Raw genomic sequence first — 17,668 nt, 5'->3', positions numbered from 1 at the left:
AACCACAGCCTGCATCCGATACTGCTACGAGCTGGTGAAAGTGTCTCAACTGGCGATAGTCGAGGTGTCCTCAACTAGAACACAAAAGTCATCAGCAGCCTTCTTGCTCAGGTGCCAATCTAAGAGATCTGTAGACCTGCTACCTGATCATCTGTCCACATGTTTGTCCCATTATGCACTTACTCAGCGGGTCTGGAATGATGCTGGCTTTTCCAGAGCAGTGCTGCAAGATGCAAGACTGAACTCTGAGCCCACCTCCATTGACATTGCTTGTGAGTCACCAGGACTGGAATCAACATGAGCAAGCACTCGAAGAAAAGACAGTTACCTACTTTTTAGTAATTGTTCCTCTTTGAGATGTGTTGTTCATGTCCAATCCATTATTTGCTCTGCTGCCCCTCTGTCGGAGTTGCCTGCCAAAAGGAACTGAGAGGGCATAGGGCTGGCAGTGCCTGATATACTGATGCATAAGCATGGGTCTCAAGGGAGCGCTACTGCCAACCCTGCGGATACTATGCAAAAATGCAAAAATCTCTGACAGCTGCGCACGTGGGTGCACGTACACCTAGAATGGAATGGACATGAGCAATGCATCCCAAACAACAAAAGTTATGAGAAGGTAAGTAACCGTTTTTCTCCTCTATTCACTGCTTTATTCTGATGTATAAAGAATTTTAATATTTGTGAAACATGATTTTCTGTTGTAGAAACCATGCTGGTGTCATGATCTTCTGGATGTTTTGTTAATGTATATTTATTCCTGGGGGAATTCTGCGCTAAGTCTCCCTGCAGATTCTCTTTACTTTCTGCAGAAAATGGTTTCTGTGGGGAAGCAAAGAGAAGCTGCACCAGTGTTCACTCACCCCCTCCCTGGGCTCCTGTGTTCGGGCAGCCTAGGGAGAGGCAAATCACTGGAGTGGAGGGTGTCAAAGTTAGACTCAGGACTGAGTTTGTCAGACCACTCTGTTCTATTAGCACAGCACTCTGCTAATATCACCCAGATAATGTGAGCACTATGCAAGACCCACACTACCTCAATTTATACAGATAAAAAGGGAGCGAACTTGACAAGATAACAAAAGGAGCAGAACTGACAAGTTTACTGGAGGCTAGACATGCATAGTTAATTTCCTTACTAACTTTTACCAGTCTCTGGCTAATGGTTTCACCATTAGCTTAAATGGATTCATTATTTATGCCTTAATGTTTCTTTTCCTGACACCTGTATTTTAACATTCCTTACTTTTGCTTAAAGGTACATACAGCATTTCTTTAATCCTTTCTATTTTTACAATATAATTCATTCTACTTTCACAAGGGGTGTGTGTGTCTGGGGATACCTTGGCCACCCACGGATATTGGTCTCAGCTGGGCGGGGAGAGGTGGGGTAGTAGGATGATGGTGACTTGTTGTTTAATTTATTAATATGTTCCAAAACCTCCTCTAATGATACCTCAATTGGGGGACAGTTCCTCAGATCTGTCACCTAAAAAGAATGCTTCAACTTTGGGAATCTCCCTCACATCCTCAGCCGTGAAGAATGATGCAAAGAATTCACTTACCTTTTCTGCAATGGCCTTATTGTCCTTGAATGCTCCTTTAGCACCTTGATCATCCAGTGGCCCCACTGGTTGTTTAGCAGGCTTCCTGCTTCTAATGTACTTTAAAAAAAAATAAATAAATAAAATTTGCTATTACTTTTTGACTCTTTGGTAAACCGTTCCTCAGATTCTTTTTTGGCCTTCCTAATTGTATTTTTACACTTCATTTGTCAGTGTTTATGCTCTTTTCTATTTTCCTCACTAGGATTTAACTTCCACTTTTTAAAGGATGCCTTTTTGCCTCACTGCTTTTTACTTTGTTTAGCCATGGTGACTCTGTTTTGGTTCTCTTATTTATTTATTTATTTTTAATTTGGAGGTATATATTTCAGTTGAGCCTCTATGGTGTTTTTAAAAAGTTTCCATGCAACTTGCAGAGATTTCACTGTTGGCACCATACCCTTTAATTTCTATTTAACTAACCTCTTCATTTTTGTGTAGTTCCCCTTTCTGAAATTAAATGCTATATTAAATGTGATTAAATGCAATAATATAATCACACCATTTTCAATTATTTTGGTAATTTATTTCAAAATACTCATCAGCAAATAATTGAAAATGATTATAATGTGTTATTTTCACAAATAAAATATGCAGAATTTTGAAGAGTTTTAAAATACTGTGCATAGAATTTTTGTATTTTTTCGCAGCATTTTTAATTTTTGGCATAGAAATCCCTTGAGAGTAACATATAATTATTTCTACATGTTTACCGTGCAAATATGTATTACCTACTAGTCAGTAAGTCCTCTGGCCACTCCTCAAGCCTTTATAAATATAGGTACAGCATTTGTGGTCATCCAGATCTCTGGTAAAGTATCTTTTTGCACATGTTTGGTAGTAGCTCAGCCATTTTATTCTTAATTTTCTTCTTTAGAACTCTTGGATGTATACTATCTGTGACTCATTGTCTTTTGAGACATTAGTATGTTCTAGCACGTCTCCTTCTGACACCTCAATCTCTGACAGTACCTTATCTTTGTTATTGGAAAAGGGTAAATCTATGGTAGGTATTTCCCCAATATTCTCTTTGGTGAAGGCTGAGTGAAAGAAATAATTTAGCTCCTCAGCAATGTCCTTGTCTTCCTTAATTGCTCCCTGGTGATCTAGTAGACTCTCAGATTCTTTTCCAGGTTTCCCACTTCTGATGTAGTTAAAGAATGTCTTCATTTTTGTATCTTTTAATTATATGACCTTCAATATTCATTTTAGTTCTCCTGATTTTCCCCTTAAATATTGCTTGCTGTATTTATACTTCTGTCTATAAGCTTCACTATGGTTAGATTTCTAAATTTCGAAGGATTTCTCTTTGACTTGAATAGTTTCTCTAAATTTATCTTTTAGCCATTTGAATTACTGCTACCTGCTTTCCTGGTTCCCTTTTTATTCATTGGTACACATGCCCTCTAAGACTTTACAACTAAGGATTTTACTTCCTTTTCTTGTGTTTTGTTTTTTATCTAAATTTTTCATGTTCCTTGGCATTTTCTTCTGTTATGTGCCTGATGTTTACCTGGCCTAGGGCCTTCAGTATTAGTTGGTAGCGATTCAGATAGATGGGTTTTTTACTCCCCAACAGAATGATTTACATTCCAGACACTTTTCATTTTTTTAAATTATCAGAGTGTAAAGTTTTGCCTGAGAACCTATTTATTCTTGGTTGGCTGGAAAATTAAACTTTCTAGCTGAGTTGAACTGCTGTATTAAACTGCTGAACTAAAATGCTGAGGCACAGAGGGACAAAGCAGAACTGGGTAGGGAAATCAAGAAAAGGAAACAAGAGAAATTAAGGGAGAATGAAACAGAAAATGGAAACCCGGGAAACTGAGAAGAATAAAATCTATACCTCAAAGAGATTATTCCTTTTGTCTGTCAGAAGAGCTTTCTCACGAATAGCCAGTGAGACAAGGGGAAGTGTGGGAGCAATAGTGAATGTCCAAATGACTGAGCCCAAGGTAGGAAAACTGACGGTTGAATTTCAGACATGGAAAAGTGTAAATGCTGAATAAATTCTACTTCCTAAAAGTAACATTTCACACACCTGTTCCCAGTGATAAATTTACTAGACTGTAAAAATCACACTTCTGTATAGATTTTTGTTTTTTAATCTGCTGCTGTTACAAATAACACCTGGAATTACTATAATGGAATGGGAAAACTAGTTTTCTTTTTTTAGTTTATTTTGTGTATTTGATAGTGCTCTTGTGTATATTCAGTTTCACCTGTTTGCATGGGTCTTTTACAAAGCAACAAGGTAGGGAAAGAATCCTTTTTTAAAAATAATGGAATGTGATTGTGAAACCACAGAAATTGGCAGGGACAGGTATAGTACCTGAAATTCTTGACTAAAATGACTAGTTTTTAAATTGATGTACCTTTTTTTCACACATTCATAGATGACTGTCTTTTCAGACAGTTCCTTTCTCCCAGCTCTGAACCATTTGCAGTATGCATTGACTGTTGGATCTATAAATTTGTTTTTTTCTCCTAGAAGCAAAAGGAAATTTATTTTGTATCTTTACAATTCAGTAGAATCCGTTTATATGTGTCTTCATTTTCTGGCTCTCCGTATTAACGAAACAGCCAGTGCACACAGGTCCAGAAGCAGCAATCTCTCCTAAGGCAGCTGGGTGGTGCTGCAGCCTTGCACTTACCCATTCTCTGGGTTATCCGAATTTTTGATTATCTGATGTGGCTTCCGTCCCAGTTAGATTGGATAAATGGGGTTCTGCTGTATGTGAATTGCATAGAGAGACTGGCTGTCGTGACCCAGTTTCCCATTCTTGTCACATTTGTCAAAAGTAATCCATGTTATTTGTTAGATTTAATCCAGTTATTTCTCTGGATTATAATGAAGTTGCTATGCATTTGTGGCTAACACATGTTTAATGGTAGCTTTTAGCTGCTCCATTCAAGGATCAGAGTCCCGTTATGGTAGGCACTGTACAGAAGCATAGTAAAAAGACAGTCCTTTCATCAAAGAGCTCTGCTGTAAATGTAATCTAATTTTATGACCACCGTACAGGCCCACACAAACACTCCTAGTTATTTACAAAGATAGGGGGTTCTTAGAAAACCTTATTTAAATAAAAATATTTCATTTTTTTAAGTTAAATCTTCAACAATACCACAAACCCAAACATTATGATGGAGAATATTTACTGGGAAGTGAAATAGACAAGAAATAGGTGATACAGAAAAGTTAATACTATGAGTATAATTAAAGTATTGTTGTCATCTATTGCTCTTTGGGGCAGGAACTGTCTGTCTGAGGTTTTTACGGTGTCTAAAATGATAGTGCATTAATTCCTGACAGGAGCATTTATATTCTAGCACAATAGAGTTAATAGCAACAGTACTATTAGAGGAGTGTCAGCAGGACCCACCAGAGATCGTGGCCCTGTTTATGTTTAGTGACCGCAGAAACCTGTGGTGAGAGATAGTCATTGCTATAAAGATCTTATAGTCTATAAAGAGAAAACATACAAAGGGTTGGAGATAGGGAGAATAATGCTTTCTATTTTACACATGACAAACCGAGTCACAGAGATTAAGTGACTTGCCTGCAGTCAGAGGAAATCTGTGGCAGAGCTGGCAATTGCATCCAATCTTCTAAGACCCAGGCTCATGCTTTAACCACAAGTCTATCCTCCATTACTTTAACCGTTTATACCTCTTATTTTTTTTCTACTGCAGCTTGGATAACTTTATGAAAAGCAGCAAATAATATCATAAATGGTAAAAAAATAAATTTAGTTTTTCTGATTTTACTTTGTGATCTTAAGTGATAGTAACTGAGGAAGTGGCATTATTTTCTTTAAATGTATATATAGACTTCCTTTTAATTTAATGATTTGTGAATTTACTACTTGGAGATTTATATCTATATACAGTAGCAGGTCAATGATGAGTTCTAGCCACCAGTACACTAATCATTAACAAGCACAATTAGTACTTCACATGCTGACTCTGACCGTTTTTTGAAGAAGAAGAGACTTAATGGAAGCGGAGCAACCAGAATCGCATTGACAGTTTTTTTTTTAGGAGATGGAACTAGATGCAGTCAATTACGCAAGCTGGGTTTCTTCGTGGAAGACTGCATTTTTAGAGTTTGTCTACATTGGGAAATAGTCCAGAATAGGTATTATGCAGTAGCTATTTCACACTAGCTTACCACGTGGACACTCTTATTCTGCAGTAGGAGACCCTATGTGCTATTTATCTTTAATCCATTTTGGAAGTGCAGCTGTAATACAGAGAAGTGGATTAAGTGGATAATACTTAGGAAATGGGTTGTTAAACTCAAAAAGGCAGTTTTAGTGTGGAATAGGTGTCCACGTGCTGAGTTAGTGTGGGTTATTGTGCTTTTAAATTAATACGCTAGCATATTTTACAGTAGTTTTCCTGCGTATATAGGCCCTTAGAAGGTCCAAGTTCCACTCTTGGTCATTATGGGATTTGACAGGGTCTGGCTGATAGTAGTATGGGTAGAGTGTTATTCTTTTTATTATTATTAATGGAGCACTTTATTCAGAGAAGGAATCAACCTCTGGTCATATATAACACTATAGATCACTTGGAATGGGGCACTAGTTGGGACAATCAGTGGAACTTACTTACAGGTAAACTCTAATATAATGGAATTTATCAATATTTGTCAGAGAAGCACCAGATATTATCCGGTCCTCTATTAAAGTACTAACTGGCTCATATGTACTACTTTTAAAAATCACATAACGTCATTAAAAAAAACGAGGAGTCTGTGGCACCTTAGAGACTAACAAATTTATTTGGGCGTAGTTACTTTTCCAAGAAAAAAATGAGTAGTGTTCATCTTGAGTGAAAATCTAAATGATTTGGAGCATAATTTACTGTCTGATACTTACAAAATGCTTTTATTTTTTCCGCGAGGTAATTCAAATAGAATGTTTTTAATGAAATTATGTGCAAGCACAAACACATGAATTCATTTCTGGGCTGAGATCAAGGATGAGAAAAATTTGAGCCCAAAAGTTATCTTTACTAGATTGGATTGAAATTAGGGATTTGAAATGCAAGTATTATTTCCACTTAAATGATTCACTATCATGCTATGAGATTGTAAACTATTAATGATTAGTATAATTAGTTTTTACTGTAAATCTTCCTGAAGTTTTCAGATATAACACTGCAGCTCAGATCTTTCTTCCTGGTTTTGTGTCACAATAAAACCATGTTGTATTGTAGCTGCACTTACAGCATATACATATGCAGAAATAAAACTTAGCGTATAAGGTATGACAAAGATATGAGAAGAACCAGTTTGCTAAATCTTGCAGGAGGAAAAACCCCAAAATATATAACTTGGCTTGATAAAAGATAGGTCGCCCTCTCTTTACACACACTCTTTGTAGCTTTGACTTTTGACTCATTACTAACAATAAAATTGAAAAAGCTTGCATCACAATAAAAGGGTTAGAAATACTAATTCTACATATAACAGCATCTTAACTGCTAATAAAAATTGTTCTGTCCTATCTTGAAATTACCAGTTTATGACTAAGTATCTACATTTGAGTAAAAAACTGTTTCATCAATATAAAGATTGCATTGGATGGCGGTCATGCGTCTTCCTCCCTCCCTACTTCCTAAACCCCTGATGTGACATCAAATGTTTATGGTAGCTTTAAAGAAATATTGTCATAGTTGGTATCTCCAATATATAACCCATCTTTAAAACAAACCACTTTTTAAAGTGATATAATTCTGGAAAAAAATCTTGCCACAATGAAGGCTGGTTACAGTATTGTTAAAATTTCAACATTGCTGGGTAACCTAACAACCATATATCCAGTATACAGGATTTCTTCTCTGCTTACTTTGTTTTTCCAAGAAATAAGAGTTTGAAAGATGGAGAAATCCAGCTGTCCGAGTAAGCAGAATGCAGTATTCTTCAATATTTTAATATTCTATTCATAGTAAAAGACAAGCCTACACATCTGCAAGCAAAAATACAGTTGGCAGATCTAATCGTAGGCCAAGCATCTTTGAAGGTGTCTATCTTAATTAAACCTTTAATTGATTCTGAGCAGGTCTCTGAAGATTGTTTGTTTGTTTTATTACAGATTTATGAATCACTTTTGTTAAAATTGGTTGGTTGCTGCAGAGCAACAAGACTTAAATATTCCTTAGAATCAGCATCTGTTTTCTGTATGTATTGCTTAATAAAACTTCTTAAATTTGCAGAGCATGGAGAGTATGATCCACAAACTGTAAGACCAGGAAGTAGATACAGTCATGTGCAAGAAGTACAGGAGCGACTTAACTTCCTACGGTTAGTTTCGAGTAACTTAAGTCATTTTCTCTAGAAGGCGAACAAATTCGTAACTTAAACTTCTGAAATGGAAAGAAACAATTATGTTGAACTTTGTTTCTTTTGTACAGTTCCAGCTTATTGTATGGCATTACCATTTAATTCCAGGACATCAAGATACCAAAATAAAGTAAAATGCTAGAGTTCCTGGATTTGAAAGCAGACATAGTATTAGAATATCCAAGAGAGTGTTGGGGGCTGTATACAATAAGACATAATCCCTCCCCCACAGAACTTACAATATAGGGCCTTGATTGTGCACTAAAATTTGTGCCAGCACACCACAGTGCTTGTTCCAAGTCCCACTGACTTAAAGAGGCTCTTTGTGGGTAGGCTGCACCTCTGTACATATCAGGTTAGGATCATGGCTTAATATTAGACATGTCACAACCACTGAAGGTAACAAACAGTGCAGCAATAAACTCTTGGATACTTAGCCATTAGCATATACATATGCCTAAAATAAACCTTTTAAAATGATTGACTTACTGGGAGCAACATGGAAAAAGTGAGTCTTCAGAAGGGATTTAAATAAAGAAAATGATGTTTGGATTTTATAACAACCATCTGATAGTTCTTGAATAAAGTAAGAAGACAAAGGATTTAGGAAGAGAATTAATTATTTGCCCCAGAATGATACTACTTGAAACTTATCAAGTTCTTAGTTTGGACATAACAGTATTCTTTCACAGTTTCTTCCTCAGTATATTTGTTATCCTTGTGGATGTATCATTCTTCTGTTTGTCTGGTCTTAAAATTTTTTAAACTCATTCTTTAATGCAGATTCATAGTACAACTTTGAATTTCACTCAGAACTGATTATAAATTAAACTAAATAGTACTTTGAGTAATGGTTCTTATTGTATTCCACTGAGGGTGCGTTTACACATGTGTGCCATGCATCCGGAGCCATCGAGTTTGGAAGTACTAGTGTCTGTTGGTCCATGCATGAGCCCTTGCTTCATCTCATGGTTTTGTCCAAGATTATAAAGGGCTGGGCAGACCAATTGCATCCCCAGTTCCGTCTCATCACTGCATGGTCTGAATCCAAGTTGGAGTTGCTAGTGTCCTCTCGCCTGACACACTTTAAAAAAAAAAAAAAAAATTTCAGAATTGTATATAGTTAGTTTACTTCTACCGTTTTGTTTTTTTTTAAACATAGTTTTTAGTAGTTTTAGTAGGACTGGGAATTCAGGGGAATCTGTTTACTGGTCCCACCAGCTTCCACACGCGGGTACTGGCTTATGCCAAAGATTTCAGGATTCAAGATCTGCGTTTCGTGTCCAGCAACTCGCCCCAATGCTGCCTCTATTGCTTGGGAGAAGCCCACATTTCATCCAGGTGCAGTATCTGCTGGTCCTTACTAAGCCATACTTGAGATGGCTGGGCTCTCCGCCTCAAGAAGCACCTCATGGAAATCGCCATGAGGTCTCAGTCGGACCTGGGTTAGGATTATGGACCCTGTGCTGGAGCCTAGTCGGGAGGTAAGCAAGTATGTGTATAAGCATGCAGTAAGTTTTCCTCCAAACAAAACAAAGAAGTTGCAACGAGAGAGGCTGCACGTTCCAAGGCATACAAGCATGACAAGAAATCACGCAGACTGGCAGACCTGCTGATACCGAGCACCGAGACCCGCATGCACTCAGTTTTGGCTATGGAATGAGTACCATTAGTGCTGGGGTGATAGGAGAAAGAACCAGAGCCACATGAGCAGCTTGTCCTAAGGGAACCGAGATCTCCATGCTTTCCTCTGCAAACTGCCCCTAGGGAAGTCCGATCTATGTAGGACTTGCTAAAGTCCGGTCATGCTTTGACTCACATTCTCCGGTGATTTACACATTTCTGCCGTCTCCAATGATACCACCAGTGGAACCAGGATCTGAGTTCTCATCATTGAAGGATTCTGATGGAGTATAAGGGCTGACAGTTCCCTACTGCCAATACGAGAATCTGAAAGGATCACCAGTGGTGTGGCAATACCCTCTTCTCCACCAACAAGGAAGTCGCTGGTTGCCCTCCCCATGGGGCCCTCTGCAACATATTCCGGATCTGTCTTTCTGGACCTATTGGGGATTCTAGCCCCAGTACCCACCCTGAGAACCTTGGTGAGGGAGGCTTTGCTCATCCCTGCTTTTGACGCCCTTGTCCAGGCACTTCAAACTGGTTATGGAGACAAACCACTCAGTCGTGTTCCACCGGAGCAAGAGTGTGTGTTTCTCATTGGCCTCTCCAGATGATGCAGCAACTTCAGCCTCCACCTTGCTTCCAGATGACTTTCAGCAATTCTAAGAGTTCTTGCAAGCAGTGGAAGACAGGCATCATATTCCACTGGAGGAAGTACAAGACAAGTAGCCTCAGCTCCTGAGTGTTCTTTATTTCTCACTACTCATTCTCCAACCAGCCCGAACGGTTTGGCAAACCCTGGCTACTTGCAGTCCTACCCCCAAAGGGACAGACCAGGAGATACTGTGCACCAGTGAAGGGGTCAGAGTTTCTTTTTTTATACCTCAACCCAATTCCCTCCTGGTACAAGCAGCAATGGAATGGTCCAGGCAGCAACATCTGTGCTCTACCCCAACAGATGAGGGTAAAAGCTTAGATCTTCTGGGAAGCAAGGTCTTCTCTTCAGCAAGCCTCCAGTTTTTTGTATTTCAAACTGCCAGGCCTTGTTGGTCAAATATGACTTCCTTAATGACGGTAAATTGGAGCAAAGCTTCTTCAGCAAGTTGGAGCATGTTTCCAGTCTGTCCTGGAGTAGGACAAGCTGCTGGCTAGAACAGCACTACTGTCAGGCGTGGATGCTGCAGATCTCATCACACTTGATAGCCATGGCCATAGTCATGCAGAGAGAGTCATGGTTGCACTCATCTGGTTTCCCCAGAGAGGTGCAGAATACCACTGAGGGCCTTCCTTTTGATGAGTCACACCTGTTTAATAAGACAGATGATTCCCTCCACTCCCTCAGGGCTGCCAGTGTTACACTTTTATCACTGGGTATCTATTCACCTGCCCCAAGTGGAAATTCTACCACCTGCCATCTACACAGTGATTCAGGAACCTTCGTTTCTTCCACCAGAGGCCATATGAACCGCCTCGTAAGTGCCAACCAGGCACTCCAGGCCTACCTTTGCAGTCTTCATCCTCATGTTCAAACTGATCAGAAACAATATTTTTTAGTGCCACTGGAGAGCTGTCAACCACCATGCCTACTACCATGCAGCCAACCCACCCTCTTTTGGCATCATCTAGCGCTCTTTTATTACTATCCTGGAGCTCAATAACATCTGACAAGTTGGTCCTGGATGTCATCCACTATGGCTATACAGTCCAGTTCACCATGCTGCATGCTGCCTCATCCACATCCCACACCCTGATCCCTTTCCAGGGACCACTCGCGACAGGATCCTGGCACTGGAAGTAGACACCTTACTGCAAAGAGGAGGGATAGAGTACATTCCTATGAACTATCAGGGCACGGAGTTCTGTTAGACATGAGGCTTGTCTTCACTACTGGGGTAAGTTGACCTAAGTTACTCTACTCCAACTATGCGAATAACATCGATAGAGTCGACATAGCTTATGTCGACTTACCCAGTGTCTTCATTGTGCTGCGTTAACGGGAGACGCTCTCCGGTCGACTTCCCTTACTCTTCTCTGAGAAGTGGAGTACCAGAGAGCGCTCTTCTATTGACCAGAGAACGTTCTGCCATCAATGTAGCAGGTCTTCAGTGGACCCACATCTCCCTATAGTGAAGACCAGCCCTTACTTTTTGGTAGATAAGAAGGGGAGGTGGAGGCCTATCCTGGATCTCCGTAACTTCAACCGCTTTATCCACAAGCCCAAGTTTTCACCTTAGTCATCATACCATTTCTAGGAAAAGGCAGGCAGTTTATGGCTCTCAGTATGCAGGATGGCTATTTTTACATAAACATCATCCAGCCCACAGAGATTCCTGAGGTTTATGGTGGGTCTTCAGCATTTTCAGTACAGGGTCCTTCCTTTTGGACTCACCACTGCTCCCTGAGTCTTCACCAAAGCTTTCTCTGTCACAGCAGCCCATCTCCTATGCTTGGGAGTTTTTTCCCCCCCTATTTTGACGATTGGCTGCTAGCAGCATGATACAGAGACAAAGCTTGAATCTGAACTTCCATGTTGCTCTGACTCTTTTCATGGAAGTCAGCATCAGCACTGAAAAATCAACTGAGATTCCCACACAGTCCTTAGACTTCATAAGGGCCTCTATCATCTTGGTCACAGCCTGATCTTACCTACCAAGGGACACATTCCAGACTCTGCAGGAACTTGTTCTCCGGGTAGTCAACAGTTCGTCTGTCCCAGTCAGAACTTGCTTATCCCTTCTTGGCCACATGGTGGTCTGCACGTACATCACTACTGTTGCAGTCTACAGATGTGGCCTCAGAGTCTACTTACCTATGCGAGATGCTGTGGACCTTTATGCTGGCAGTCTGTCTCTCTTCCTTCCAGTGGTGGACAGACCCACAGCAGGTTTGTACAGGGAGCCCCTTTCTCCCATCCTCCCTGGGCAGAAGGATCATCAGACACATCCTTCACAGGATGGGGAACACACGTTGAAGAACACATGACACAAGGTACGTGGAACCCTTGGGATACCAGGATGCACATCAACATTGTGGAACTCTGGGCGGTATGACAAGTGTGTCAAGCATTTCTGTTTTCCATTCGCTCTCATCATGAATTTAACAGCAACCCCATTGTTTATTATATCAATAAACAAGGAGGTAGAAGGTTGACTGCTATGTGTAGGGAAGTGGCCAATCTATGGAATTGGTGCATTACCCACAAGATCCTGTTGTCGGCAGCCTCTCTTCCAGGGACTCAGAATGTAATTGTAGACTCAGCTGAAGAGTCATTGCTGGTCACAAGTGGGAACTTCACAGCTCCCATAGTAAATGACATCTTCAGCCAATGGGGGATGCCGACCAGACCCTTTTGCCTCCCACATCAACAACTGATGCAGCACATATGCTCAAAGGGGGGTGTCGTTATCCACTCTCAAGGTGATGTTTTCATCCTCCGCTGGTCAGATCAGATCAATTACACGGTCTCTCCCATCCCCCTTCCACTCCTCCCACAAGTTCTCCACAGGATCAGGGAGGAGAGGGCCACTGTCATTCTGATCACCCTGTTCTGGCCATGGCGATTTTGGTTTCCTAATCTCCACACGTTGGACTGTCCTTCGCTTTCTCAGAAATGCTTACGCAACACAACAAGAGCAGGCATCCTGATACAAAGATGCATCACCTCAGAACTTCGTATTTGGATAGGCAACTTCTCTAGAACAGGAGTGTTGATTGGGAGTTCGTCATCCTTTCGAGCAATAGGAAAGAGTCCATGAGATGTTTTTATCGTGTCAAAAGGAAATGCTTCACCTCCTGTGCCCAGCAGAATGGGCTTTCCCTGGAGGAAGTGGACATTCCCCTTCTTTTGGACTACCTGCTGTCCTTGAAGATGTCAGGACTCACCCTCAATTCTGTCAAGCAGCTTTCAGCGCCTTTCACCCTCCCATGGAAGGACATTCATATTTACACATCTGTTGACTCTCAGGTTTTGGAAAGGTCTCATGAAGACTTTAGCACCCGTACAACCTATTGCCTCCCAGTTGGACCTCAACCTCGTTCTAGCTGAATTACTGAAACTGTTCTTTGAGCCATGAGCTTTGTGCTCTGTCCGTCCTTTCCATGAAAGTGACCTTCCTAGAGGCTGTTAGTTTGGTGGTAAGGGTAGGTGAACTTGGAGCTATGATGGCAGGACCCCCCTTTCACCACATTCCATAGGGACAAAGTCTCCCTGTGACTGCACCTCAAGTTTCTACCAAAGGTCGTATCCTGGTTTCATCTCAATCAACCCATACACTTACCTTCCTTGTTTCCAAAGCCTCACACCTCAGTAGAAGAGTGGCACCGTCACTCCCTCTGCGTTTGCAGTGCCATGACCATCCACCTGCAGAGCACAAGACCAATCAGGAAGTTCCCTAGACTCTCTATAGTTATAGCTGAGAGGATTACGGGCTGACAATCTCCACACAGAGGATTTCCATGTGGGTGGGATTTCAGAGTTATTACATTCTATCAGTTGTTGGGGACTGCCTCCACACCTTGGAGTGAGAGCCCATTCCAGAAGAGCCAAGGCGTTGACTATGGCCATCCTCCACAATGTGCCACTTCCAGACATATATAGGGCAGCCATGTCGCATTTGGAACATACCTTCAGAGCACACTACACCTTGATGCAGTACTCTGGACTCTGCAATGGATGTCTCATTCGACGTGACTGTCCTCTGTTCAACCCTTCCATCCTCATTCTTGCACCCTCTTCTGAATTAAGTACTGCTTGTTAATCACCCTCAGCGGAATATAACCGGGACTATCACTCGAAGAAGAGGCGGTTACTTACCTGTAACTGGAGGTTCTTTTAGATACGTGGTCCCTATCTGTATTCGACTTCTCACTCTCCTTCCCTGCTCTGCGGATCTATTTGATTTGTTGTGCAGAAGGACACTGTTGGTCCACATTACCTTTTATTGCCTCAGATGAAACCATGAGGCAAAGCAAGGCGCGTGTGCAGACTAACACTGTTTTCAAGTTCCCTGGCTCCATATACCCACCCTCACTGGAATACAGAGAGGGACCACTTCTCTCAGAAAACGTCCAGTTACAGGTAAGTAATCCCTTATTAAATAATTATTTTATCAAATATTGGGGGCTAACTCCTGGCCACCAATCTTTAAACAATTATCATTCTATCATATTCTAATAGTTACATTATATTTTTCCTTGAAATTTGGCAATGATTTTGTTATGTATATAATGGAATAATATTGTAAATTTTATAATTGCATGTCATAATATACTATAAACACAAGGTTTATGATTTGCACTAACGATTTTGTTACACTTTAGTCCTTTATTTCTTTCACATACAATCAGAGTATATTACTTTGATCCATATATAACTGTTTCTTGAAGAGTAAAATCTGTGTATTTTATTGGAATGTTCTTACAAGAATTAGGGTTATCTTTCACACAGATGTACTGTAAAGTTACAAACTTCTCCAAGACCTTTCTTGGAATTAAAGGATGCATTAAGAGTAATTCTGTCCTATTTTCTGGACTGTGAATGAAGTACTCTAGAATTCCACTACAGATTTCAGAAAGATTAATCACTTCATTGTAATATTAAAGTAAATTTAATACTTCAACAAGCCATTTCCCACTCTTTCACTTCCTACCTCCAATCTCATATCAATTACTCATTCCATTGTACTTTTTCATTTTACTGTGTTTCATCCTAAGAATTAAGAGGGCTAAGAATGTTTAAATAATCCAATAATATGGTCCTTTAATTGTAGTTTTGCTTAATATGGAAAGATAAACCTATTTTTTTGTCATGCATCATTTGTATAGTAATAACCTTAATTAAATGTATTTAAAGAGATAAAAGCATGTTCAGTACTTTATAGGTAATGCATATTTTTGTCTAATCTAGTTTCCTTACATAGTTAGAATTCTGGGGCCTGCTCCTGCAAACTTTTACTCTAATGAAGACAATGGAACTACTCATGTGGGTGAGGACTGGTCATGTGAGTAAAAGTTTTCAGAATCAGGCCTATAACACGTGTTATACATACCATATAAGAAAATAAAAAAAAATATACATATTGTTTACTAAAATTTTAGTGTCTCTAAAATTTTAAGATGTCACTGTTACTGATTGTCTTTGTTTTGCTCAAGATTTTTATTGAAGGATGGTCAGCTGTGGCTCTGCGCTCCTCAGGCGAAGCAAATATGGAAGTGTTTAGCTGAAAATGCAGTCTATCTTTGTGATCGTGAAGCCTGTTTTAAGTGGTATTCCAAACTAATGGGCGATGAACCAGATTTAGATCCTGACATTAATAAGGACTTCTTTGAAAATAATGTGCTTCAGTTGGATCCTTCCCTGTTAACAGAAAATGGAATGAAATGTTTTGAACGTTTCTTCAAAGCTGTGAACTGTCGAGAAGGGAAGTTAGTAGCGAAAAGACGAGCCTATATGATGGATGACTTGGAATTAATAGGATTAGACTACCTTTGGAGGGTATGTACAGAACCGGAAACATGCAAATGGCTTACTGCTCCATTTTTGTTTAAAAACAAAAATGATTTAAGACTGTAACTGAAACTGTGTAGACTTAAATTACAAAAACCTAGGTGTTTTTCAAACTAACTACATGAAAATTGGCTCTTCCATTTTCCCTTAATATTCTTAAGTTAATTATTTCCCAGAGGTGAACCTTGAACTCAGAATATGACAAAGAAAGAAAAAAAAGGAATTAAAGAATTGTGTATTTGTAATGTCTGTGCATGTGAGAATAAGGTTTTGCTTGTACCATAAAACCAAAATAATTTGTTTAATTTTTAAAATACCTTTGACTTGCATTGTTGATTTACCTTATGCACTCACTTACCAGTGATTTTACTTATGAAATCACCATTTCTCCTAATGGCCAGTAGCATCTGGGGGTTAGGGAAGAAGATTTATATGTTTCTAGTTGACAGGAAATGGAACCAAACTTTATTTTGAGCATCTGAGAAACTGGCTCATATAATTAATTGCAGTATTGTGTAAGTAACAAACAGGTATTGCGCTCTCATCTCTGAACAAGGTGATCATTGTTTTAGTCCTTTTACTAAATATGGGGCTTATCCTCACTACTGCAGATAGATGCAGTCTTTTTGATGAAAGATTAGACGTCTCTTAGTGTCCAAAGTTGGTGGTTTCTAGGTGCCAGTTGATGATCCCATGATAGTTATTAAATAGAGGACACTGGTGTTATCCACTCCAACTTTCAGCATTCCATTTCTCAAATACTCTTGAGGTCTAGTATATAATGGCTGCACTACAACATCAGCATTAATGTTTCATTTTGTAAAACACTTGAAGTACCTACAGTGTAATCCAAACAATTGAGAGATGCGCAGTGAAAAAGCAACAGGAGCGCTCTTCAGAGCTGTCAGTTGTGGGCAGTAACTTCCTTGGATCTGCCCCTTCTGCCTGGTGTTACTATCTTTCTACTTTGTGGGACCAATTTTTGACAACTTTTCAGCTTTAATTCTGGCCAGTGGCTAGCAGTGAGTTTTCAAATATTCAGATTAGGTTCAATACTCCTTTTTCTAGGTTCTGAAGTAAATTTTAAACCTCATCTTAAATGGTGGCAAAGATTATCCTGAGTTGAGAGAGGTCTTTAATGGTATTAAATTGTTCAATTGAAAAATTGTTAACTTCTTAATTGCCCAGAACTCCTAACTAACAAAGACACAAAACTTGTAAGTACCGGTAGACCATTGGAAGATTAAGATTTAATTGCAGCTAAATAAATGTTTTTGTGGGTCTCAAACTTTGTTGGTAATGATGCAACAGGCATGTATAGTCTTTAGAACTAGTGGCACTAGAAACATAGCATGGAGATATTTAAAGGAAATTTTATGCGCCATTCTGTCACTTTACAAAGCATACTGTATTTTTTGCAGACACTGGTGAATTCTTTTAAAGCAGTTAATTTGATTGAATCATAATCTTGATTGGGATCACATTAGACAGATAATTTACAGTGATTGTACTTTTAATTATATACTCTATTTAGTTTTTTGTTCTGATGAATGAAAAATATTTTATCCATGTTCATATGTAATCCTT

The 17,668-nt window shown here is 39.6% G+C and overlaps 1 protein-coding gene across 3 annotated transcripts in view; it reads left to right on the top strand.

Moving 5' to 3' along the window:
• Positions 1-17,668, top strand: part of USP9X (ubiquitin specific peptidase 9 X-linked) — a 221,787-nt gene that overhangs the window by 103,257 nt on the left and 100,862 nt on the right. For all 3 annotated transcript variants that reach the window (XM_050936447.1, XM_050936446.1, XM_050936445.1), the window contains 2 exons: positions 7,827-7,914; positions 15,727-16,069. In XM_050936447.1, the coding sequence (XP_050792404.1) occupies positions 7,827-7,914; positions 15,727-16,069 (431 nt within the window). The remainder of the gene's footprint in view (positions 1-7,826; positions 7,915-15,726; positions 16,070-17,668) is intronic.

Source organism: Gopherus flavomarginatus, chromosome 1, assembly GCF_025201925.1.
Source record: "Gopherus flavomarginatus isolate rGopFla2 chromosome 1, rGopFla2.mat.asm, whole genome shotgun sequence".
Lineage (NCBI taxonomy): Eukaryota > Metazoa > Chordata > Testudines > Testudinidae > Gopherus > Gopherus flavomarginatus.
This window is presented reverse-complemented; position numbering and strand designations above follow the sequence as displayed.